This window comes from Oncorhynchus gorbuscha, unplaced genomic scaffold (assembly GCF_021184085.1).
Source record: "Oncorhynchus gorbuscha isolate QuinsamMale2020 ecotype Even-year unplaced genomic scaffold, OgorEven_v1.0 Un_scaffold_396, whole genome shotgun sequence".
In the NCBI taxonomy this organism is placed as follows: Eukaryota; Metazoa; Chordata; class Actinopteri; order Salmoniformes; family Salmonidae; genus Oncorhynchus; species Oncorhynchus gorbuscha.
Genome location: NW_025745243.1, coordinates 313,335 through 338,286, shown reverse-complemented (window position 1 = coordinate 338,286; position 24,952 = coordinate 313,335). Strand labels below are relative to the sequence as shown.

Genomic DNA, 24,952 nt, shown 5'->3' with positions numbered 1-24,952 from the left:
AACAGACAGACACACAGAGAAACAGACAGACACACAGAGAGAGAAACAGACAGACACACAGAGAGAGAAACAGACAGACACACAGAGAGAGAAACAGACAGACACACAGAGAGAGAAACAGACAGACACACAGAGAGAGAAACAGACAGACAGACACACAGAGAGAGAAACAGACAGACAGACACACAGAGAGAAACAGACAGACACAGAGAGAGAAACAGACAGACACACAGAGAGAAACAGACAGACACACAGAGAAACAGACAGACAAACACACAGAGAAACAGACAAACACACAGAGAGAGAAACAGACAAACAGAGAGAAACAGACAGACACACAGAGAGAAACAGACAGACACAGAGAGAAACAGACAGACACAGAGAGAAACAGACAGACAGACACACAGAGAGAAACAGACAGACACAGAGAGAAACAGACAAACACACAGAGAGAGAAACAGACAGAGAGAAACAGACAGACACACAGAGAGAAACAGACAGACACAGAGAGAAACAGACAGACACAGAGAGAAACAGAGACACACAGAGAGAGAAACAGACACAGCATTAGATTCAGTGTAGGAACTTTTTGAATTAGTCACATTCAAACCCCCTTCTCCCCCAGACACCCAGGACCTCCTTCTCCCTCCTCCCCAGCGAGGAGGCCTCTCCCCCTCCCTCCTTCCTTTCCCCCTCTCTCTCTCACCCCACCTCCTCCTCCCCTCTCGCCCTTCCATTTCCCCCTCTCCCATCCCATCTCCTCCTCCTTCTCTCCCCCTCCTCCTTCTCTCCTTCTCCCCCTCCTCTCCTTCTACCCCCCTCCTCCTCCTCCTCCTCCCCTCCCTCCCTCCTCTCCCCCTCCTCTCCTTCTTCTACCCCTCCTCCTCCCTCCCTCCCTCTTCTCTCCCCCTCCTCTCCTTCTACCCCCCCCTCCTCCTCCTCCCCCTCCTTCTCCCCCTCCTCCTTCTACCCCCTCTCCTCTCCTTCTACCCCCTCTCTCCCCCCTCTCCTTCTACCCCCCCCTCTCTTCTACCCCCTGTCCCTTCTACCCCCTCCTCCCTCTCCTCTCCTTCTCTACCCTCCCTTCCTCTCCTTCTACCCCCCTCCTCTCCTTCTACCCCCTCCTCTCCTCCCCCTCCCCCTTCTCTCCCCCCCTCCTTCTTCTACCCCCTCCTCCTCCTCCCTTCTACCCCCTCTCTCCTCCTCCCTCCTCTCCTTCTGACCCCCCCTCTCCTTCTACCCCCTCCTCCTGTCTCCTTCCCCCTCCCCCCTCCTCCCCCTCTTCTACCCCCTCTCCTTCTACCCCCTCCCTTCCCTCCCCCTCTCCTTCTACCCCCCCCCTCCTCTCCTCTACCCCTCCTCTCCTTCTACCCCCTCCTCTCCTTCTACCCCCCTTCCAGGCCCCCTCTCCTTCTACCCCCCTCCTCCTGGTGGCCTCCCCCCTCTCCTTCTACCCCCCTCTCCTTCTACCCCCCTCTCTCCTTCCCCTCCCCCCTCTCCTTCTACCCCCCTCCCTCCTCCCCCCTCCCTTCCCCTCCTCTCCTTCGCCCCCTCCTCTCCTTCTACCCCCCCTCCTCCCTCTCCCCTACCCCCCCTCCTCTCCTTCTACCCCCTCCCTCCCCCCCTCCCCTCTACCCCCCAGAATCTCCTTAATACCCCCTCCCCCTCCTCCTCCTCCTCCTCCCCTCCCTCCTCACCCTGCTCCAGCTGTATCCGATCCATCTCTAGTGAGGCCATGTCGCTGAGTAGAGTCATCCCCTCCAGAGCCCAGACCTCCAGACACCCAGGACTGGCCACGTCTCTCCCCAGCGAGGAGGCCTCTGTCTGGGGCAGGGTGGGTAGGGCAGGGGGGGCAGCCTGGGGCATCTGACTGGCAGCCAACAGCGTCATCAGACCAGCCATGGGGTCATCAGGGACGATGTTTAGAGGGGAGGGAGAGGGAGGACAGGGAGAGAGAGGGGGAGGAGAGGATGCGTGTGTGTCGGGGCTGGGTCTAAAGGCCGGTCGCTCGGAGCTTGCCGTGGTGCATGATGGGTAATGGACGGGACTCGACTTCTCTGCGACCTCTGGTTTAGTCTCCACCTTCGGGACGGACGGTGGAAGCTGATAGGCTCCTCGGCAGCCGTGGGTCAACACCTCCATCTTGACCGTTCCTGCTTCCTCCTCTTCCTCCTCGGTCTGTTGTTCTTGTGGCTGTGTGGGGGGAGGACAGGGCTGGGGGCCTGTGGGGAGGCTGGTGTGTTTATGTGGCTGTGTGGGGGGAGGACAGGGCTGGGGGCCTGTGGGGAGGCTGGTGTGTTTATGTGGCTGTGTGGGGGGAGGACAGGGCTGGGGGCCTGTGGGGAGGCTGGTGTGTTCATGTGGCTGTGTGGATGGTAGAGAAGGACAGGGCTGGGGGGCTGAGGGAGGCTGGTGTATTTAACTGGGTGTGTAAGGCTGGGATGTGTGTGTAATTGTGTGTGTGTGTGTGTGAGATGTGTGTGTTTGAGGCTTGACCCTTCGTCTAGAGAATCTATTTGGCTGAGGGTTGGAGGGCTGGAGGTCCTGAGCTGAGGGTCCAGGGCAGCAGGACTCATGCCCAGCTGGGGTGGCTCCTGGTCGGGGTCATGCTTCAGCGTGGTCCCCTGGTCTGGCCGGAGTTCCAGGCCCCGAGGCTTCGTGTCTGGAGCTGTGGCCCGGAGGAGTGGTGGCAGGGAGGAGACCGAGGGGTGTTTGTTACCCCTGCTGGATGGGGGAGGGGGCGGGGGGGAATAGGAGCGCTGAACGGCGGGGTGATGGACTGAGAATAAGAGAACCAGGGGTGATATCTGTACAAACACACACAGGTAAATAACACACATGATCCCTCTCATCAAGCAGTGGTGTATCTAAACAGACTGGTTATATAGAGACAACACAACAGAATTTAACATAATAGAAGAGACTAGAATTCAACTAGAGAATAAGAGACTAGAATTCAACTAGAGAATAAGAGAATAGAATTCAATTAGAGAATAAGAGACTAGAATTCAACTAGAGAATAAGAGACTAGAATTCAACAGAACAACTAGAGAATAAGAGACTAGAATTCAATAAGAGAATAAGAGACTAGAATTCAATTAGAGAATAAGAGACTATAATTCAATTAGAGAATAAGAGACTAGAATTCAACAGAACAACTAGAGAATAAGAGACTAGAATTCAATAAGAGAATAAGAGACTAGAATTCAACTAGAGAATAAGAGACTAGAATTAAATTAGAGAATAAGAGACTAGAATTCAACTAGAGAATAAGAGACTAGAATTAAATTAGAGAATAAGAGACTAGAATTCAACTAGAGAATAAGAGACTAGAATTCAACTAGAGAATAAGAGACTAGAATTCAATTAGAGAATAAGAGAATTCAATTAGAGAATAAGAATTCAACTAGAGAATAAGAGACTAGAATTCAACTAGAGAATAGGAGAATAGAATTCAATTAGAGAATAAGAACAGAATTCAACTAGAGAATAAGAGACTAGAATTCAACTAGAGAATAAGAGAGTAGAATAGAATTCAACTAGAGAATAAGAGAATAGAATTCAATTAGAGAATAAGAATAGAATTCTAGAATTCAATTAGAATACAACAGAATAAAAACAGAATTCAATTAGAGAATAAGAGAATAGAATACAACAATAGAATAACAGAATAGAATGTAAATAATAGAATGAAAAATAGAATTCAACAGAACAACAATAGAATAAGAGAATTGAATTCAACAGAACAATAGAATCACAATAGTAGAATAGAATACAACATAATAGAATATAATACAATAGAATAACAACAGAATAGAATGTAACAGAATAGAATGTAAAAATATAGAATACAACATAGAATACAACAATAGAATACAACAGAATATAATGTAACAGAACAGAATGTAAAATAGAATGTAACAATAGAATACAACAATAGAATACAACAATATAATAAAATAGAATACAACAATAGAATACAACAATAGAATGCAACAGAATATAATGTAACATAAATAGAATGTAAAAATAGAATGTATAGAATACAATATAATACAATAGAATACAACAGAATAGAATGTAACAGAACAGAATGTAACAATAGAATATAACAATAGAATACAACAATAGAATACAACAATAGAATATAATAAATAGAATACAACAATAGAATGTAACAGAATATAATTATAATAGAATAAACAATAGAATAGAATGTAAAAATAGAATTTAACAGAATATAATACAACAATAGAATACAACAGATAGAATGTAACAATATAATACAACAATAGAATACAACAATAGAATACAACAGAATAGAATATAAACAGAATAGAATAGAATATAACAGAATACAATATAATAAATAAATAATAGAATGTAACAGAATATAATATAAATACAATACAACAATAATAGAATGTAACAGAATAATTCAGAATAGAATATAATACAATAGAATACAACAATAGAATGTAACAGAATATACAACAGAATAGAAATACAATAGAATACAACAAATAGAATGTAAATAGAATAAATACAATGTAACAGAATCTAATAGAATACACAATAGAATAGAATATAATACAGAATATAATATAATACAATAGAATACAACAATAGAATGTAACAGAATAGCATTCTATTATAACAGAATATAATATAATACAATAGAATACAACAATAGAATGTAACAGAATAGCATTATATTATAAATACAATAGAATACAATAGAATACAACAATAGAATGTAACAGAATATACATTATAGAATATTATAAATAGAATATAACATAATACAATAGAATACAACATAACAGAATGTAACAGAATAACATTCTATTATAACAGAATATAATATAATACAATAGAATACAACAATAGAATGTAACAGAATACAACAATAGAATGTAACAGAATAGCATTCTATTATAACAGAATATAATATAATACAATAGAATACAACAATAGAATGTAACAGAATAGCATTCTATTATAACAGAATATAATATAATACAATAGAATACAACAATAGAATGTAACAGAATACAACAGAATACAATAATAGAATGTAACAGAATAGCATTCTATTATAACAGAATAGAATACAATAGAATACAACAATAGAATGTAACAGAATAGCATTCTATTATAACAGAATATAATATAATACAACAGAATACAACAATAGAATGTAACAGAATAGCATTCTATTATAACAGAATAGAATATAATACAATAGAATACAACAATAGAATGTAACAGAATAGCATTCTATTATAACAGAATAGAATATAATAAAATAGAATACAACAATAGAATGTAACATAATAGCATTATATCATAATAGAATACAATAGAATACAACAATAGAATGTAACAGAATAGCATTCTATTATAACAGAATAGAATATAATACAATAGAATACAACAATAGAATGTAACAGAATAGCATTCTATTATAACAGAATATAATATAATACAATAGAATACAACAATAGAATGTAACATAATAGCATTATATTATAACAGAATAGAATACAACAATAGAATGTAACAGAATAGAATATTAGTTTTAACAGGATGCTCACCTGTGTAGATTCGGTGATAGGGGGCGGTGGTCTGTTTCTCCCCCCTCTCTCCCCCCTCCTCCTCTCCCTCGTCAGTGTCCTGTTTGGGTCTCAGGGGGGAGGCAGAGTGTGGGGCGGGAGGGCGAGGAAGGGGAGAGGAAGGGTGAGACCTCTCTCTCTGGACCTCCGGGTGTTGGAGAGTGGGCCTGGGGGAGGACAGGGGGGTGAGGGAGGAGGTGGAGGGGGGAGGTGAACGGAGAGGAGTTTTATGGCAGTGGAGGGAGGGGGAGGCAGTGGGGCGTGGCGAGGGGCGGGGTTTGGGCTCGGAACACCTCTTATTGGTCTTCTCTTCTAGCTCTGCCCTCTGTTCACTGGCCTTCAGACGCTCCTACAACAGAGAGAGGGGGGGGGGTTAGGTGTGTATCAGGTGTGTCAGCACCAGTCAGGTGTGTATCAGGTCTGTCAGCACCAGTCAGGTGTGTATCAGGTCTGTCAGCACCAGTCAGGTCTCTGTCAGCACCAGTCAGGTCTGTCAGCACCAGTCAGGTGTGTATCAGGTGTGTATCAGGTCTGTCAGCACCAGTCAGGTGTGTATCAGGTGTGTATCAGGTGTGTATCAGGTGTGTATTAGGTGTGTATCAGGTCTGTCAGCACCAGTCAGGTGTGTATCAGGTATGTCAGCACCAGTTAGGTGTGTATCAGGTGTGTCAGCACCAGTCAGGTGTGTATCAGGTGTGTATCAGGTGTGTCAGCACCAGTCAGGTGTGTATCAGGTGTGTCAGCACCAGTCAGGTGTGTATCAGGTCTGTCAGCACCAGTCAGATGTGTATCAGGTGCGTATCAGGTGCGCATCAGGTGTGCATCAGGTGCGCATCAGGTGCGCATCAGGTGCGCATCAGGTGCGCATCAGGTGCGCATCAGGTGCGCATCAGGTGCGCATCAGGTGCAGGTGTGTATCATCAGGTGTGCATCAGGTGTGCATCAGGTGTGCATCAGGTGTGCATCAGGTGTGCATCAGGTGCGTCCTCACCATCAGTTGAGCGTTCCTCTGCAGCTCCAGGACCTGAGCAGCATGTTGTTGAATCATCACCAGCTCATGTTGCCTCAGCATCTGTTGCTGTGACAACATCTGCAGCTGAGCGGCATGTTGCAGAGAACTGCCTGCTCCGTACACCCCTGGCCACTGGGGGGCGCCACCCCCATCCAACACATCTCCTCCTACGGGGACACGATATAAGGTTATGCATGATCAAAGCAGTGTTCCACACACCCCAGTCATCCTCACATCGTACCGTAGCGTGGGATGTGTTCTGTGGCTATAACCATCAGCTGTCCTGACTGGGGGTCTCTGGCCAGCTGGTAGGGAGGGAGGGCCTGGTGCAGCGGAGAGGGGCCTAAACCTGGGGCGGAGAGAGACAGGGAGAGAGACGGGGAGAGAGACAGGGAGAGAGACAGGGAGAGAGACAGGGAGAGAGACATATAGATATATATATATATAGATAGATAGATAGATAGATATATATATATAGTGGATATGGTGGGTATAGTGTGTATAGTGGGTGTGTAGTGGGTATAGTGTGTGTGTAGTGGGTATAGTGGGTGTGTAGTGGATATAGTGTGTGTAGATATAGTGGGTGTGTAGTGGGTATAGTGTGTGTAGATATAGTGTGTGTATAGTGTGTGTGTGGATATAGTTGGTATAGTGGATATAGTGTGTGTGTGGGTATAGTGGGTATAGTGTGTGTGTGGGGGGGGTATAGTGGGTATAGTGTGTGTGTGTGGGGGTATAGTGTGTGTGTGGGGGGGGGTATAGTGGGTATAGTGTGTGTGTGGGGGTATAGTGTGGATATGGTGGAAATAGTGTGGGTATAGTGGGTATAATGGAAATAATGTGTGTGGGTATAGTGGGTATAGTGTGGGTATAGTGGAAATAGGGTGTGTGTGTATAGTGGGTATAGTGTGGATATGGTGGAAATAGTGTGGGTATAGTGGGTATAGTGTGGATATAGTGGAAATAGTGTGGGTATAGTGGGTATAGTGTGGATATAGGGGAAATAGTGTGGTTATAGTGGGTATAGTGTGTGTTTAGTGGGTAAAGTGGGTACAGTGTGAGAGGTGGGTATAGTGGATATAGTGGGTATAGTGTGTGTGTAGTGGGTAAAGTGGGTACAATGTGTGAGGTGGGTATAGTGTGTGTGTGTGTGTGTGTGTGTGTGTGTAGTGGATATAGTGTGTAGTGGGTAGAGTGGATATAGTGTGTCTGTGTGTGTGGTGGGTATAATGGATATGGTGGGTATAGTGTGTATAGTGGGTGTGTAGTGGGTATAGTGTGTGTGTAGTGGGTATAGTGGGTGTGCAGTGGGTATAGTGTGTGTGTGTGTAGTGGGTATGTAGTGGATATAGTGTGTGTGTAGTGGGTATAGTGTGTGTGTAGTGGGTATAGTGTGTAGTGGGAAAAGTGGATATAGTGTGTATAGTGTGTGTGGATATAGTGGATATAGTGGGTATAGTGGATATAGTGGGTATAGTGTGTGTGGATATAGTGGATATAGTGGATATAGTGGGTATAGTGTGTGTGGATATAGTGGGTATAGTGTGTGTGGATATAGTGGATATAGTGGGTATAGTGGATATAGTGGGTATAGTGTGTGTGTGTGGATATAGTGGGTATAGTGGATATAGTGGATGTGTAGTGGATATAGTGGGTGTGTAGTGTGTGTAGTGGGCATAGTGGTTATAGAGGGTATAGTGGGTGTGTAGTGGGTATAGTGGGTATAGTGGGTGTGTAGTGGGTATAGTGGGTGTGTAGTGTGTATGTAGTGGGCATAGTGGTTATAGAGGGTATAGTGGGTGTGTAGTGGGTATAGCGGGTGTGTAGTGGGTATAGCGGGTGTGTAGTGGGTATAGTGGGTGTGTAGTGTGTGTGTAGTGGGCATAGTGGTTATAGAGGGTATAGTGGGTGTGTAGTGGGTATAGTGTGTGTGTAGTGGGCATAGTGGTTATAGAGAGTATAGCGTGTCTGTACCGTAGGGGATCCCGACAGCCAGATGGGCGGTGCTCCTTGGCGGGGCATCCAGGAGTGAGAGGTCAGGGGGGAGGGGTCGTGGGGCCAGCGGGCGGAGCCTCCAGTCACCATGAGGTTGGAGGTCATGAGGTTAGAGTTCAGGGCGCTGGACACCAAGGGGGGGTGCATCTGGGTGAACTCTGCCAGCTCCTTACTCTCTCTGATCACACACACACACACACACACACACACACACACACACACACACACACACACACACACACACACACACACACACACACACACACACACACACACACACACACACACCTAATTCATAACACTCTTTATATCCATCCTTGATATGGAGTGATAGAGTGCACACACTTCAGGCACAAGAGAATCAACACAACCAGGGAATCAACCCCCAACCCAACCAGGGAATCAACCCCTAACCAGGGAATCAACCCCTAACCCAACCAGGGAATCAATCCCTAACCAGGGAATCAACCGCTAACCAGGGAATCAACACCTAACCCAACCAGGGAATCAACCCCCAACCCAACCAGGGAATCAACCCCCAACCCAACCAGGGAATCAACCCCCAACCAGGGAATCAACCCCCAACCAGGGAATCAACCCCCAACCAGGAAATCAACCCCCAACCAGGAAATCAACCCCCAACCAGGAAATCAACCCCCAACCAGGAAATCAACCCCCAAACCCAACCCGGGAATCAACCCCCAAACCCACCAGGGAATCAACCCCCAACCAGGGAATCAACCCCTAACCCAACCAGGGAATCAACCCCAACCCAACCAGGAATCAACCCCAACCCAACCAGGGAATCAACCCCCAACCCAACCAGGGAATCAACCCCTAACCCAACCAGGGAATCAACCCCTAACCCAACCAGGGAATCAACCCCTAACCCAACCAGGGAATCAACCCCTAACCCAACCAGGGAATCAACACCCAACCCAACCAGGGAATCAACCCCCAAACCCAACCAGGGAATCAACCCCCAACCCCACCAGGGAATCAACCCCTAACCCTACCAGGGGATCAACCCCTAACCCTACCAGGGGATCAACCCCCAACCCAACCAGGGAATCAACCCCTCACCCAACCAGGGAATCAACCCCTCACCCAACCAGGGAATCAACCCCACCCAACCAGGGAATCAACCCCCAACCCAACCAGGGAATCAACCCCCAACCCAACCAGGAATCAACCAGGGAATCAACCCCCAACCCAACCAGGGAATCAACCCCCAACCCCACCAGGGAATCAACCCCCAACCCCACCAGGGAATCAACCCCCAACCCCACCAGGGAATCAACCCCCAACCCCACCAGGAATCAACCCCAACCCCACCAGGGAATCTACCCCCAACCCCACCAGGGAAATCAACCCCAACCCCACCAGGGAATCTAACCCCCAACCCCACCAGGGAATCTACCCCCAACCCCACCAGGGAATCAATTCCCAACCCCACCAACCCCACCAGGGAAATCTACCCCCAACCCCACCAGGGAATCAACCCCCAACCCCACCAGGGAAATCTACCCCCAACCCCACCAGGGAATCAATTCCCAACCCCACCAGGGAAACAACCCATCCAGGGAATCTACCCCCAACCCCACCAGGGAATCAACCCCAACCCCACCAGGGAAACAACCCATCCAGGAATCTACCCCCAACCCCACCAGGGAAATCTACCCCCAACCCCACCAGGGAAATCTACCCCCAACCCCACCAGGGAAATCTACCCCCAACCCCACCAGGGAAATCTACCCCCAACCCCACCAGGGAAATCTACCCCCAACCTCACCAGGGAAATCTACCCCCAACCCCACCAGGGAATCAATTCCCAACCCCACCAGGGAAACAACCCATCCAGGGAATCAACCCCCAACCCCACCTGGGAATCAACCCCCAACCCCACCCGGGAATCAATCCCCAACCCCACCGGGGAATCTACCCCCAACCCCACCGGGGAATCTACCCCCAACCCCACCAGGGAATCAATTCCCAACCCAACCAGGGAATCAACCCCTAACCGAAAGGTTGCAAGTTCAAATCCCCGAGCTGACAAGGTACAAATCTGTCGTTCTGCCCCTGAACAGGCAGTTAACCCACTGTTCCTAGGACGTCATTGAAAATAAGAATTTGTTCTTAACTGACTTGCCTAGTAAAATAAAGGTTAAAAAAAAAAAAAAACCAGGGAATCAACCCCCAACCCCACCAGGGAATCTACCCCCAACCCCACCAGGGAATCAACCCCTAACCAGGGAATCAACCCCTAACCAGGGAATCAACCCCTAACCAGGGAATCAACCCCTAACCAGGGAATCAACCCCTAACCAGGGAATCAATTCCCAACCCAACCAGGGAATCAACCCCTAACCAGGGAATCAATTCCCAACCCACCAGGGAATCTATTATTATTATCTACCCCTAACCAGGGAATCAATTCCCAACCCAACCAGGGAATCAACCCCTAACCAGGGAATCAATTCCCAACCCAACCAGGAAATCAACCCCTAACCAGGGAATCAATTCCCAACCCAACCAGGGAATCTAACCCTAACCAGGGAATCAATTCCCAACCCAACCAGGGAATCAACCCCTAACCAGGGAATCAACCCCTAACCCCACCAGGGAATCAACCCCCAACCCCACCAGGGAAACAACCCCCAACCCAACCAGGGAAACAACCCCACCAGGGAATCAACCCCCAACCCAACCAGGGAATCAACCCCTAACCCAACAAGGGAAACAACCCCCAACCCAACCAGGGAATCAACCCCCAACCCAACCAGGGAATCAACCCCTAACCCAACAAGGGAAACAACCCCCAACCCAACCAGGGAATCAACCCCTAACCCAACCAGGAATCAACCCCAACCCTACCAGGGAATCAACCCCCAACCCTACCAGGGGATCAACCCCTAACCCTACCAGGGATAAACCCCCAACCAGGGAATCAACCCCCAACCCAACCAGGGAAACAACCCTAACCCAACCAGGGGATCAACCCCCAACCAGGGAATCAACCCCTAACCCAACAAGGGAATCAAGCTAAGAGGTTATATATCTAACCACTACAGTTTCCTAACAGGTTGCAGGTCAGAAAATGTGACAGACTGCCTTTACTGCAGCCTATCACAGGTGAGCCGTTAGTCACGCCCCCTAACCTGAGCAACTTCTCCTGCTCACGCTCCAGGCACCCCAGTCTGTCACCACGGTGACGGGCTCGCTCGTCCCCCCGCTCCTCGTCTGTTTGGACGACAGAATAGAACATAGTGATCCATAATGCACAACAACAGTAGATTTGGTGATATCTGGTATATTAACATATACAGAACTTAAAATCTATGGATATTTAAATTAATTAATCTATGGATATGTAAATTAATCAATCTATGTATATTTAAATTAATCAATCTGTGGATATCTAAATTAATCAATCTATGTATATTTAAATGAATTAATCTATGTATATTTAAATTAATTAATCTATGTATATTTAAATTAATTAATCTGTGGCTATTTTAATGAATTAATCTATGGATATTAAAATTACTTAATTTATGGATATTTAAATGAACCAATCTATGTATATTTAAATAAATTAATCTATGTATATTTAAATTAATTAATCTATGTATATTTAAATTAATTAATCTATGGATTTCACATGACTGGGAATACAGATATGCATCTGTTGGACGACCAATTGGATACCAGAAATTGTGGAGAAAAAGGGATACAATTAACAAAAAAATATATATAAAAAAGAATCTCATGTTTTATATATATATCTATATATATTTATATATATATATATAAAATAAACATAAGAAAATTTTTAACAGATTAAATACAAACTTGAGAAAATCCGTGGCATTTTTGTGGTAACTTCACATTTTAGTGGCCTGTCCCCAGCACAAGGTGCACCTGTGTAATGATCATGCTGTTTTAATCAGCTTGATATGCCACACCTGTCAGGTGGATGGATTATCTTGGCAAAGGAGAAATGCTCACTAACAGGGATGCAAAGAATTTCGGTGTGTGAAAAAAACTGTGTAGAATTGTAGGAAGTGTCTTAAAATGTCAAAACAAAACTGTTTGTCCCCCCCCATATCTAAACAACAGCTGTCCCCTTGCTATAAGATGTAAATAAATAGTCTCACCTTTAACCCCTGCGTGCAGTTGTAGAGGTCTCTGGGAGTCTGTATTGCTCTGTCTGGCCACTGCCACAGCTATCCCAACAGGAGGGTGACGGACCTCTCCCCCACCCTCGCCTGGCCCCGCCCCTTCGCCGCGTCCCAACGACCGAGAGCTGTCGGGACGCTCCTGCTCTCTCTTCATCAGCCTCCCCCCCGCTCCTCCTCCTCCTCCCTCCAGCCTCATGAACGCCAGCCCTCCGAACGCGGCTTGGTTGTCAGTGTTCTGCCTGGAGGACCCCTGGCGTTCAGGTGGGAAGGCCCCACTGTATTTGATAAGACTCTGCATGGCCGACACCTCTCCTCCGTCTGCTCCCCCCTCAGACCCTCCTCCTCCACTGCCTCTCCTTCCCCCAACTGGGCGGTACAGGGCTGAGGTGTCCATGTAGCGCCCTGTCCCTCCTCTCCCCTCTGGGGTTGGGGCGGAGGGTGGGGGGAATGTGTGTGTCTGTGTTGGAGTGTGTGGGGGTTGGATGGGTCTGTTGAGTTCCTGTTGGTTATGGTGTGAAGTGTGTGTGTGTCTGTGTTGTTCCTGTTGAGTTCCTGTTGGTTATGGTGTGAGGGTTGAGTGTGTGTGTGTCTGTGTTGGGGTGTGTGGGGGTTGGAAGGGGGTCTGTTGAGTTCCTGTTGGTTATGGTGTGAGGGTTGAGTGTGTGTGTGTCTGTGTTGGAGTGTGTGGGGGTTGGAAGGGGGTGTGTTGAGTTCCGGCTGGTTGTTGTGTGAGGGCTGAGTGTGTGTGCGTGCCTGCTGTGCGGAGTGTGCGTGTCCGTGCTGGGAGGCCAGAGCTGCCATATGACTGGTGGCGTAGTTGACCAATGGGCTGATGGGGTTCCATTTAGGCCCTTCCCCCACCCGCTCCAAGCCCAATCGGATGGCATGTTTTGGCGTGTCCCTGGGGTCCGGGCTGAACCCTGATTGGCTGACGTAACCGTCTCGTTTCAGCGCCGAACCGTTGGAGCAGATCACAGAGCCCTCCTCCCGCTCTCTCTGATTGGACAAATCACCAGGAAGAGAAGCGCGACGGTCCGATAGTGTCTTTTCAGGAAACCTCTCGCTCTCTCTTTCTCTCTCTCTTTCTCTCTCTCTTTCTCTCTCTCTTTCTCTCTCTCTTTCTCTCTCTCTTTCTCTCTCTCTTTCTCTCAGTTTGTCCTGTTTGTCCCTGGCCTGCGATGCGATCTGGATCGGGCCGATCTGCTCATCATAGACCTCCACAGAAGGCACGTAAGTGGGCGCGCTCACACGCTGTTCCCTGATAGGCTCCCGGTGTGCAGGGTAGGCGGGGCCAGGGAGGAGTCCACCGCTGTAGATAGATTCAGTCTTCCTCAGCCTGTCTGTGTGTGTGTGGGGGCTAGGGTTAGGGTTGGGGGAGCGAGTGGGTGTGTCATCAGTCTCTGGGTAACGCCCAGAAGAGGAGGAGCCCTGGGGGGGTCGAGAAGCAGAGGGGTGGTGGAGGAAAACCTCTCTTTCTCTCTCTCGGTCTCCATCACGCTCCGTCTCTCGTTCTCTGTGGCGTTCTCTCTCTCCACTCCTCCCATCCTGTGTCAGATCTACCACACTGTATGGACGAGGCTCCCTCTCGCCTCTCTCCTCGCGGTAGGGTATCTCTCTGCCCCCCTCCTGGGGCTCCTCTCTCTCCCTCTCCTCGTGGTAGAGTCTGTCTCGGTCCCTGCCCCCCTCCTGAGGCTCCTCTCTCTCCCTCGCCACACGGTAGAGTCTGTCTCGGTCCCTGCCCCCCTCCTGGGGCTCCTCTCTCTCCCTCTCCTCACGGTAGAGTCTGTCTCGGTCCCTGCCCCCCTCCTGAGGCTCCTCCCTCTCCTCACGGTAGAGTCTGTCTCGGTCCCTGCCCCCTCCCGGGAGCTACTCTGGGGGTGGAACTGGGGGACGGAGAAGGGTTGGAGAGGCGGCTGGGGTAACGACACCGGCAGGAAGAACCTCTCTGGAACACAAACATCACAACACCATCAGACCACATCCTCCAACAACACCACCACCTCATCCTCCAACACCAACACCATCACCACATCCTCCAACAACACCACCATCACCTCATCCTCCAACAACACCACATCCTCCAACAACACCACCATCACCTCATCCTCCAACAACACACCATCACCTCATCCTCCAACAACACCACCATCACCTCATCCTCCCAACACCAACACCATCACCTCATCCTCCAACACCAACACCATCACCACATCCTCCAACAACAACACCATCACCATCACCCCAACACCATCACCTCATCCTCCAACAACACCACCATCACCTCATCCTCCAACAACACCACCATCACCTCATCCTCCAACAACACCACCATCACCTCATCCTCCAACAACACCACCATCATCCTCAACACCACTCCAACAACACCATCATCACCTCATCACCTCATCCTCCAACAACACCACCATCACCTCATCCTCCAACAACAACACCATCACCTCATCCTCCAACAACACCACCACCACCTCATCCTCCAACAACAACACCACCACCACATCCTCCAACAACACCACCATCACCTCATCCTCCAACAACACCACCACCACCTCATCCTCCAACAACAACACCACCACCACATCCTCCAACAACACCACACCTCATCCTCCAACAACACCACATCATCCTCCAACAACACCACACCATCATCCTCATCCTCATCCTCCAACACCACCACACCATCACCTCATCCTCCAACAACACCAACATCCATCCAACAACACCACCATCACCTCCTCCAACAACACCATCACCATCACCTCATCCTCCAACAACACCACCATCACCTCATCCTCCAACAACACCACCATCACCTCATCCTCCAACAACAACACCATCACCTCATCCTCCAACAACACCATCACCTCATCCTCCAACAACAACATCATCACCTCATCCTCCAACACCAACACCTCATCCTCCAACACCAACACCTCATCCTCCAACAACAACACCTCATCCTCCAACAACAACAACACCATCACCTCATCCTCCAACACCATCACCTCATCCTCCAACAACACCAACACCTCATCCTCCAACAACAACAACACCTCATCCTCCAACAACAACAACACCACCTCATCCTCCAACAACACCACCACCACATCCATCAATTTGCTGAGTATAGTGTTTCAGGTCAATTTCACTGGTCATCCCCAAAGCCAACACTCCCTTTGGCCACCTTTCCTTCCAGTTCTCTGCTGCCAATGACTGGAACAAATGGCAAAAATCTCTACAGCTGGAGTCTCATATCTCCCTCTCTAACTTTAAGCATCAGCTGTCAGAGCAGCTCACAGATCACCGTACCTGTACACAGCCCATCTGTAAATAGCCCACCCAACTACCTCATCCCCATATTGTTATTGATCCTCTTGCTCTTTTGCACCCCAGTATCTCTACTTGCACATCATCATCTGCACATCTCTCACTCCAGTGTTAATGCTAAATTGTAATTATTTCGCCTCTACATTTGTACACACCGTACATAGACTTTTCGTTAGTGTTATTGACTGTACGTTTGTTTGTGTGTAACTGTTGTTGTTGTTTGTGTCTCACTGCTTTGCTTTATTCTTGGCCAGGTCGCAGTTGTAAATGAGAACTTGTTCTCAACCAGCCTACCTGGTTAAATAAATAAAGGTGAAATAAAATAATTTATTATCCATCAGAACACAACAACACATCAGATACAGTAACAGGTTTGCAAAACAAATCTGTCCCGAGGCGACGCCACGCTGGTCCCGAGGCGACGCCACGCTGGTCCCGAGGCGACGCCACGCTGGTCCCGAGGCGACGCCACGCTGGTCCCGAGGCGACGCCACGCTGGTCCCGAGGCGACGCCACGCTGGTCCCGAGGCGACGCCACGCTGGTCCCGAGGCGACGCCACGCTGGTCCCGAGACGACGCCACGTTGGTCCCGAGACGACGCCACGTTGGTCCCGAGACGACGCCACGTTGGTCCCGAGACGCCACGTTGGTCCCGAGACGTCACGTTGGTCCCGAGAAGACGCCACGTTGGTCCCGAGAAGACGCCACGTTGGTCCCGAGAAGACGCCACGTTGGTCCCGAGAAGACGCCACGTTGGTCCCGAGAAGACGCCACGCTGGTCCCGAGACGCCACGTTGGTCCCGAGACGCCACGTTGGTCCCGAGACGCCACTTTGATACACATTTGTTTGTGTCCCCACCACGTGGGAGAGGTGATGTAATCAACGACCAATAAGGCCTGTTTATTGGGGCTCAGACCGTCTATTACAAATCAATACTTTGATCTGAAGGCAGTATGGTTTGAAGAGACTGAAATGAGACCGTATTTCAATCTGAAGGCAGTATGGTCTGAAGAGACTGAATATTTTGGGGCTCGTAGTGTGGTCTAGAAGTGGTAGTGTGTACTAACCTTGGTGTGGTGCGTTGTAGAGGTGGTGGTGCTGAGCCAAGCCCAGCGAGGGGGGAGGAGGCTCCAGGTTACCCAGGGGGAGGTGGTAGGGGTTGGGGTACAGACCGCCTGGGAGAGGGGCGTAGCCTGGAAGAGCAACAACACACATCAGCTGGGTCGGTGCTGGGACAGAGCAAATACCTGCACTTCTTAGGCGGTGGGAACCCCAGGAATGGATAGCCCTACTACTGACCTCTGACCTGTAGACACATGGTTGACCTACTCTGCCTAAGAGAGCGCGCGAGAGAGCGCGAGAGAGAGCGCGAGAGAGAGAGCGAGAGAGAGCGCGAGAGATGTGCCTATCTTCCCTCTAGGAAAGAGGACAGGAGGAGGGATAGAAGTGGGGCAGGAGAGAGATGAGGGACGAGGAGAGAGAGAGAGAAATGAGGGAAGAGGAGAGAGAGAGCTGAGGGACAAGAAGAGAGAGAGAGGACAGGAGGAAGGATAGAAGTGGGGCAAGAGAGAGAGCTGAGGAGAGAGAGAGGACAGGAGGAGGGATAGAAGTGGGGCAGAAGAGAGAGAGAACAGGAGGAGGGATAGAAGTGGGGCAGGAGAGAGAGAGGACAGGAGGAGGAGAGAGGACAGGAGCAGGAGAGAGAGGGGACAGTAGTGAAGCGAGCAGATAGGAACGCAGATAGAACACTGACAGAACATGAAGGACAGTCTGAAACAGTCCGTTACCTTCGTGGGCGGCAGCGTGTGAGGCCCAGAGCTGAGCCATCTGATTGGGTGATCTGTAGGCTGGGTCAGAGGTTAGGGGGAGGGGCCGGAATAGCCCGGCAGGAAGGGACTGGAGGCTGCTGGGAAGGCATCAACTGGAGGGATGAGATAAGGAGACTTTGAAGCTTTATTGAGACGAGACACACAGACATACAAAGTAGTCAATACAGACTGACATCATCATACTAGAGGTCGACCGATTATGACATCATCACACCCATCCAGAATACATCCCAGAAGATGAACAAGATCAAAACACTAAAAAGGACAAAAACAGGAGAAAAAAGCTCCGCGGCCCTGAGCCCACTCTCCGAGGGTAGACGCCCCGCGGCCCTGAGCCCACTCTCCGAGGGTAGACGCCCCGCGGCCCTGAGCCCACTCTCCGAGGGTAGAAGCCCGGCGGCCCTGAGCCCACTCTCCGAGGGTAGACGCCCCGCGGCCCTGAGCCCACTCTCCGAGGATAGACGCCCCGCGGCCCTGAGCCCACTCTCCGAGGGTAAAAGCCCCGCGGCCCTGAGCCCACTCTCCGAGGGTAGAAGCCCCGCGGCCCTGAGCCCACTCTCCGAGGGTAGACGCCCCGCGGCCCTGAGCCCACTCTCCGAGGGTAAAAGCCCCGCGACCCTGAGCCCACTCTCCGAGGGTAAAGGCCTTGAGCCCACTCTCCGAGGCTAAAACTCCGCGGCCCTGAGCCCACTCTCCGAGGGTAGACGCCCCGCGGCCCTGAGCCCACTCTCCGAGGGTAAAGGCCCTGAGCCCACTCTCCGAGGGTAAAGGCCCTGAGCCCACTCTCCGAGGGTAGACGCCCCGCGGCCCTGAGCCCACTCTCCGAGGGTAAAGGCCCTGAGCCCACTCTCCGAGGGTAAAGGCCCTGAGCCCACTCTCCGACGGGGGAAGGCCCTGAGCCCACTCTCCGAGGGTAAAGGCCCTGAGCCCACTCTCCGAGGGTAAAGGCCCTGAGCCCACTCTCCGAGGGGAAGGCCCTGAGCCCACTCTCCGAGGGTAAAGGCCCTGAGCCCACTCTCCGAGGGTAAAGGCCCTGAGCCCACTCTCCGAGGGTAAAGGCCCTGAGCCCACTCTCCGAGGGTAAAGGCCCTGAGCCCACTCTCCGAGGGTAAAGGCCCTGAGCCCACTCTCCGAGGGTAAAGGCCCTGAGCCCACTCTCCGAGGGTAAAGGCCCTGAGCCCACTCTCCGACGGGGGAAGGCCCTGAGCCCACTCTCCGACGGGGGAAGGCCCTGAGCCCACTCTCCGACGGGGGAAGGCCCTGAGCCCACTCTCCGACGGGGAAAGGCGTGAGCCCACTCTCCGACGGGGAAGGCCCTGAGCCCACTCTCCGAGCCCACTCTCCGACGGGGAAGGCCCTGAGCCCACTCTCCGAGCCCACTCTCCGACGGGGAAGGCCCTGAGCCCACTCTCCGACGGGGGAAGGCCCTGAGCCCACTCTCCGACGGGGAAGGCCCTGAGCCCACTCTCCGACGGGGAAGGCCCTGAGCCCACTCTCCGACGGGGAAGGCCCTGAGCCCACTCTCCGACGGGGGAAGGCCCTCCGACGGGGAAGGCCCTGAGCCCACTCCGACGGGGAAGGCCCTGAGCCCACTCTCCGACGGGGAAGGCCCTGAGCCCACTCTCCGACGGGGAAGGCCCTGAGCCCACTCTCCGACGGGGAAGGCCCTGAGCCCACTCTCCGACGGGGAAGGCCCTGAGCCCACTCTCCGACGGGGAAGGCCCTGAGCCCACTCTCCGACGGGGGAAGGCCCTGAGCCCACTCTCCGACGGGGGAAGGCCCTGAGCCCACTCTCCGACGGGGAAGGCCCTGAGCCCACTCTCCGACGGGGGAAGGCCCTGAGCCCACTCTCCGACGGGGAAGGCCCTGAGCCCACTCTCCGACGGGGAAGGCCCTGAGCCCACTCTCCGACGGGGAAGGCCCTGAGCCCACTCTCCGACGGGGAAGGCCCTGAGCCCACTCTCCGACGGGGAAGGCCCTGAGCCCACTCTCCGACGGGGAAGGCCCTGAGCCCACTCTCCGACGGGGAAGGCCCTGAGCCCACTCTCCGACGGGGAAGGCCCTGAGCCCACTCTCCGACGGGGAAGGCCCTGAGCCCACTCTCCGACGGGGAAGGCCCTGAGCCCACTCCGACGGGGAAGGCCGAGCCCACTCTCCGACGGGGAAGGCCCTGAGCCCACTCTCCGACGGGGGGAAGGCCCTGAGCCCACTCTCCGACGGGGAAGGCCCTGAGCCCACTCTCCGACGGGGGAAGGCCCTGAGCCCACTCTCCGACGGGGAAGGCCCTGAGCCCACTCTCCGACGGGGAAGGCCCTGAGCCCACTCTCCGACGGGGGAAGGCCCTGAGCCCACTCTCCGACGGGGAAGGCCCTGAGCCCACTCTCTCCGACGGGGAAGGCCCTGAGCCCACTCTCCGACGGGGAAGGCCCTGAGCCCACTCTCCGACGGGGAAGGCCCTGAGCCCACTCTCCGACGGGGAAGGCCCTGAGCCCACTCTCCGACGGGGAAGGCCTGAGCCCACTCTCCGACGGGGGAAGGCCCTGAGCCCACTCTCCGACGGGGAAGGCCCTGAGCCCACTCTCCGACGGGGGGAAGGCCCTGAGCCCACTCTCCGACGGGGAAGGCCCTGAGCCCACTCTCCGACGGGGAAGGCCCTGAGCCCACTCTCCGACGGGGGAAGGCCCTGAGCCCACTCTCCGACGGGGGAAGGCCCTGAGCCCACTCTCCGACGGGGGAAGGCCCTGAGCCCACTCTCCGACGGGGGAAGGCCCTGAGCCCACTCTCCGACGGGGGAAGGCCCTGAGCCCACTCTCCGACGGGGGAAGGCCCTGAGCCCACTCTCCGACGGCCAGCCCACTCTCCGACGGGGGAAGGCCCTGAGCCCACTCTCCGACGGGGGAAGGCCCTGAGCCCACTCTCCGACGGGGGAAGGCCCTGAGCCCACTCTCCGACGGGGGAAGGCCCTGAGCCCACTCTCCGACGGGGGAAGGCCCTGAGCCCACTCTCCGACGGGGGAAGGCCCTGAGCCCACTCTCCGACGGGGGAAGGCCCTGAGCCCACTCTCCGACGGGGGAAGGCCCTGAGCCGACTCTCCGAGGATGAAGGACCCGAGCCGACTCTCCGAGGGTAAAGGTCCCGAGCCGACTCTCCGAGGGTAAAGGTCCCGAGCCTACTCTCCGAGGGTAAAGGTCCCGAGCCTACTCTCCGAGGGTAAAGGTCCCGAGCCTACTCTCCGAGGGTAAAGGTCCCGAGCCTACTCTCCGAGGGTAAAGGTCCCGAGCCTACTCTCCGAGGGTAAAGGTCCCGAGCCTACTCTCCGAGGGTAAAGGTCCCGAGCCTACTCTCCGAGGGTAAAGGTCCCGAGCCTACTCTCCGAGGGTAAAGGTCCTGAGCCTACTCTCCGAGGGTAAAGGTCCCGAGCCTACTCTCCGAGGGTAAAGGTCCCGAGCCTACTCTCCGAGGGTAAAGGCCCCGAGCCTACTCTCCGAGGGTAAAGGTCCCGAGCCGACTCTCCGAGGGTAAAGGCCCTGAGCCGACTCTCCGAGGGCAAAGGTCCTGAGCCGACTCTACGAGAGTGTCTCATGGGCACAAAACACAGTTCCATTTAACACCTCACACTGTACAGGTCACCAACTATTTGACCTTTTGAACCCCTGAAGACGACGCAGCCAGCCTCGGGGTTAGTGTGTGTGTGTCACTGTGTGTGTGTGTGTGTGTCACTGTGTGACTGTGTGTGTGTGTGTGTGTGGTCCCCTGAGGGATGTGGAGACGTGTTTCCCCGAGTCTTCCTGCAGCTAAATCAGTGTATTAAACCTCTCTCACACACACACACACACACACACACACACACACACACACACACACACACACACACACACACACACACACACACACACACACACACACACACACACACACACACACACACACACACACACACACACACACACACACACACACACACACACACACACACACACACACACACACACACACACGCTTTGTAAATCTGTGCACACCCAGCAATCTAAATGACACACAGCCAGTTCTCTAAATAACACACCACTCAGAACCAACACATCCTAAACTGGAACACACACACACAAACCGGTGTATTAATGACTCTAAAGACAAATTCAGACCTGCTCAAATCACAAGCGCCCGAGTGGGTGTGTAAACCAGTAGAGTAGCTCCTAAGACCATCCTACTCGGTGAATTTCAGAATAATAGAAAATAATGAAACATGTTTTGTTTTTTAAGTTCAGAAATTATATTCACGTCACCAAATAACTGATTAAAACTGTTTTTAAAGAAGGTCTACAGTAGCCTCAACAGCACTCTGCAAGGTAGCGCCACGGAACTGACACGTTGTCCACCCAATCAAAGGATCAGAGAATGAATCTAGTACTGAATGCAATGAAACTACAGCTAGCTAGCACTGCAATGCATTACAATGTGGTAAGTAGTTGACTCAGAGAGAGAGAGAGAGAGACATTAGTTGAATAGTTATGAACAAATTAATTTATTCCTCTTGAGAATCTGCAGAGAGCTATATTTCGTTGTATAATTATACTAACTCATTAGTTGTTCTCATGAGTTCTAGGGAGCGATGTTAACTACGCAGGGTAGCCTAGTGGTTAGAGCGTTGGACTAGTAACCGGTTGCGAGTTCAAACCCCCGAGCTGACAAGGTACAAATCTGTCGTTCTGCCCCTGAACAGGCAGTTAACCCACCGTTCCTAGGCCGTCATTGAAAATAAGAATTTGTTCTTAACTGACTTGCCTGGTTAAATCAAGGTAAATAAAGGTTAAATAAAGGTTCAAAAATATGGTGACATTGATAACGATGTGTGCAGCGGTTATGGTACGAAGATTTGAAACCTGTCACTGTTACATTGAGCTGGGTGAATATGAATGACAGTAACCTAAACCTGTCACTGTTACATTGAACTGGGTGAATGACAGTATCCTAAACCTGTCACTGTTACATTGAACTGGGTGAATGACAGTAACCTAAACCTGTTACTGTTACATTGAGCTGGGTGAATGACAGTAACCTAAACCTGTCACTGTTACATTGAACTGGGTGAATATGAATGACAGTAACCTAAACCTGTCACTGTTACATTGAACTGGGTGAATGACAGTAACCTAAACCTGTCACTGTTACATTGAACTGGGTGAATATGAATGACAGTAACCTAAACCTGTCACTGTTACATTGAACTGGGTGAATGACAGTAACCTAAACCTGTCACTGTTACATTGAACTGGGTGAATGACAGTAACCTAAACCTGTCACTGTTACATTGAGCTGGGTGAATATGAATGACAGTAACCTAAACCTGTCACTGTTACATTGAACTGGGTGAATGACAGTATCCTAAACCTGTCACTGTTACATTGAACTGGGTGAATGACAGTAACCTAAACCTGTCACTGTTACATTGAGCTGGGTGAATATGAATGACAGTAACCTAAACCTGTCACTGTTACATTGAACTGGGTGAATATGAATGACAGTAACCTAAACCTGTCACTGTTACATTGAACTGGGTGAATATGAATGACAGTAACCTAAACCTGTCACTGTTACATTGAACTGGGTGAATGACAGTAACCTAAACCTGTCACTGTTACATTGAACTGGGTGAATATATGAATGACAGTAACCTAAACCTGTCACTGTTACATTGAACTGGGTGAATATGAATGACAGTAACCTAAACCTATCACTGTTACATTGAACTGGGTGAATATATGAATGACAGTAACCTAAACCTGTCACTGTTACATTGAACTGGGTGAATGACAGTAACCTAAACCTGTCACTGTTACATTGAACTGGGTGAATGACAGTAACCTAAACCTGTCACTGTTACATTGAGCTGGGTGAATATGAATGACAGTAACCTAAACCTATCACTGTTACATTGAACTGGGTGAATATGAATGACAGTAACCTAAACCCATCACTGTTACATTGAACTGGGTGAATGACAGTAACCTAAACCCATCACTGTTACATTGAACTGGGTGAATGACAGTAACCTAAACCTGTCACTGTTACATTGAGCTGGGTGAATATGAATGACAGTAACCTAAACCTGTCACTGTTACATTGAACTGGGTGAATGACAGTATCCTAAACCTGTCACTGTTACATTGAGCTGGGTGAATGTGAATGACAGTAACCTAAACCTGTCACTGTTACATTGAACTGGGTGAATGACAGTAACCTAAACCTGTCACTGTTACATTGAACTGGGTGAATGACAGTAACCTAAACCTGTCACTGTTACATTGAACTGGGTGAATGACAGTAACCTAAACCTGTCACTGTTACATTGAACTGGGTGAATGACAGTAACCTAAACCTGTCACTGTTACATTGAACTGGGTGAATGACAGTAACCTAAACCTGTCACTGTTACATTGAACTGGGTGAATATGAATGACAGTAACCTAAACCTGTCACTGTTACATTGAACTGGGTGAATGACAGTAACCTAAACCTGTCACTGTTACATTGAACTGGGTGAATGACAGTAACCTAAACCTGTCACTGTTACATTGAACTGGGTGAATATGAATGACAGTAACCTAAACCTGTCACTGTTACATTGAACTGGGTGAATATGAATGACAGTAACCTAAACCTGTCACTGTTACATTGAACTGGGTGAATATGAATGACAGTAACCTAAACCTGTCACTGTTACATTGAACTGGGTGAATGACAGTAACCTAAACCTGTCACTGTTACATTGAACTGGGTGAATGACAGTAACCTAAACCTGTCACTGTTACATTGAACTGGGTGAATATGAATGACAGTAACCTAAACCTGTCACTGTTACATTGAACTGGGTGAATATATGAATGACAGTAACCTAAACCTGTCACTGTTACATTGAACTGGGTGAATATATGAATGACAGTAACCTAAACCTGTCACTGTTACATTGAACTGGGTGA

The 24,952-nt window shown here is 50.4% G+C and overlaps 2 protein-coding genes across 2 annotated transcripts in view; both read right to left on the bottom strand.

Annotated features, from left to right (window-relative positions):
- The window catches only part of LOC124018135 (trinucleotide repeat-containing gene 18 protein-like), a 12,562-nt gene extending 10,660 nt beyond the window's left edge, over positions 1–1,902 (bottom strand). The window contains exon 1 of the mRNA XM_046333409.1: positions 1,698–1,902. Coding sequence (XP_046189365.1) covers positions 1,698–1,902 — 205 coding nt within the window. The remainder of the gene's footprint in view (positions 1–1,697) is intronic.
- The window catches only part of LOC124018136 (trinucleotide repeat-containing gene 18 protein-like), a 329,221-nt gene that overhangs the window by 63,845 nt on the left and 240,424 nt on the right, over positions 1–24,952 (bottom strand). The gene's annotated exons all lie outside the window — the stretch shown is intronic.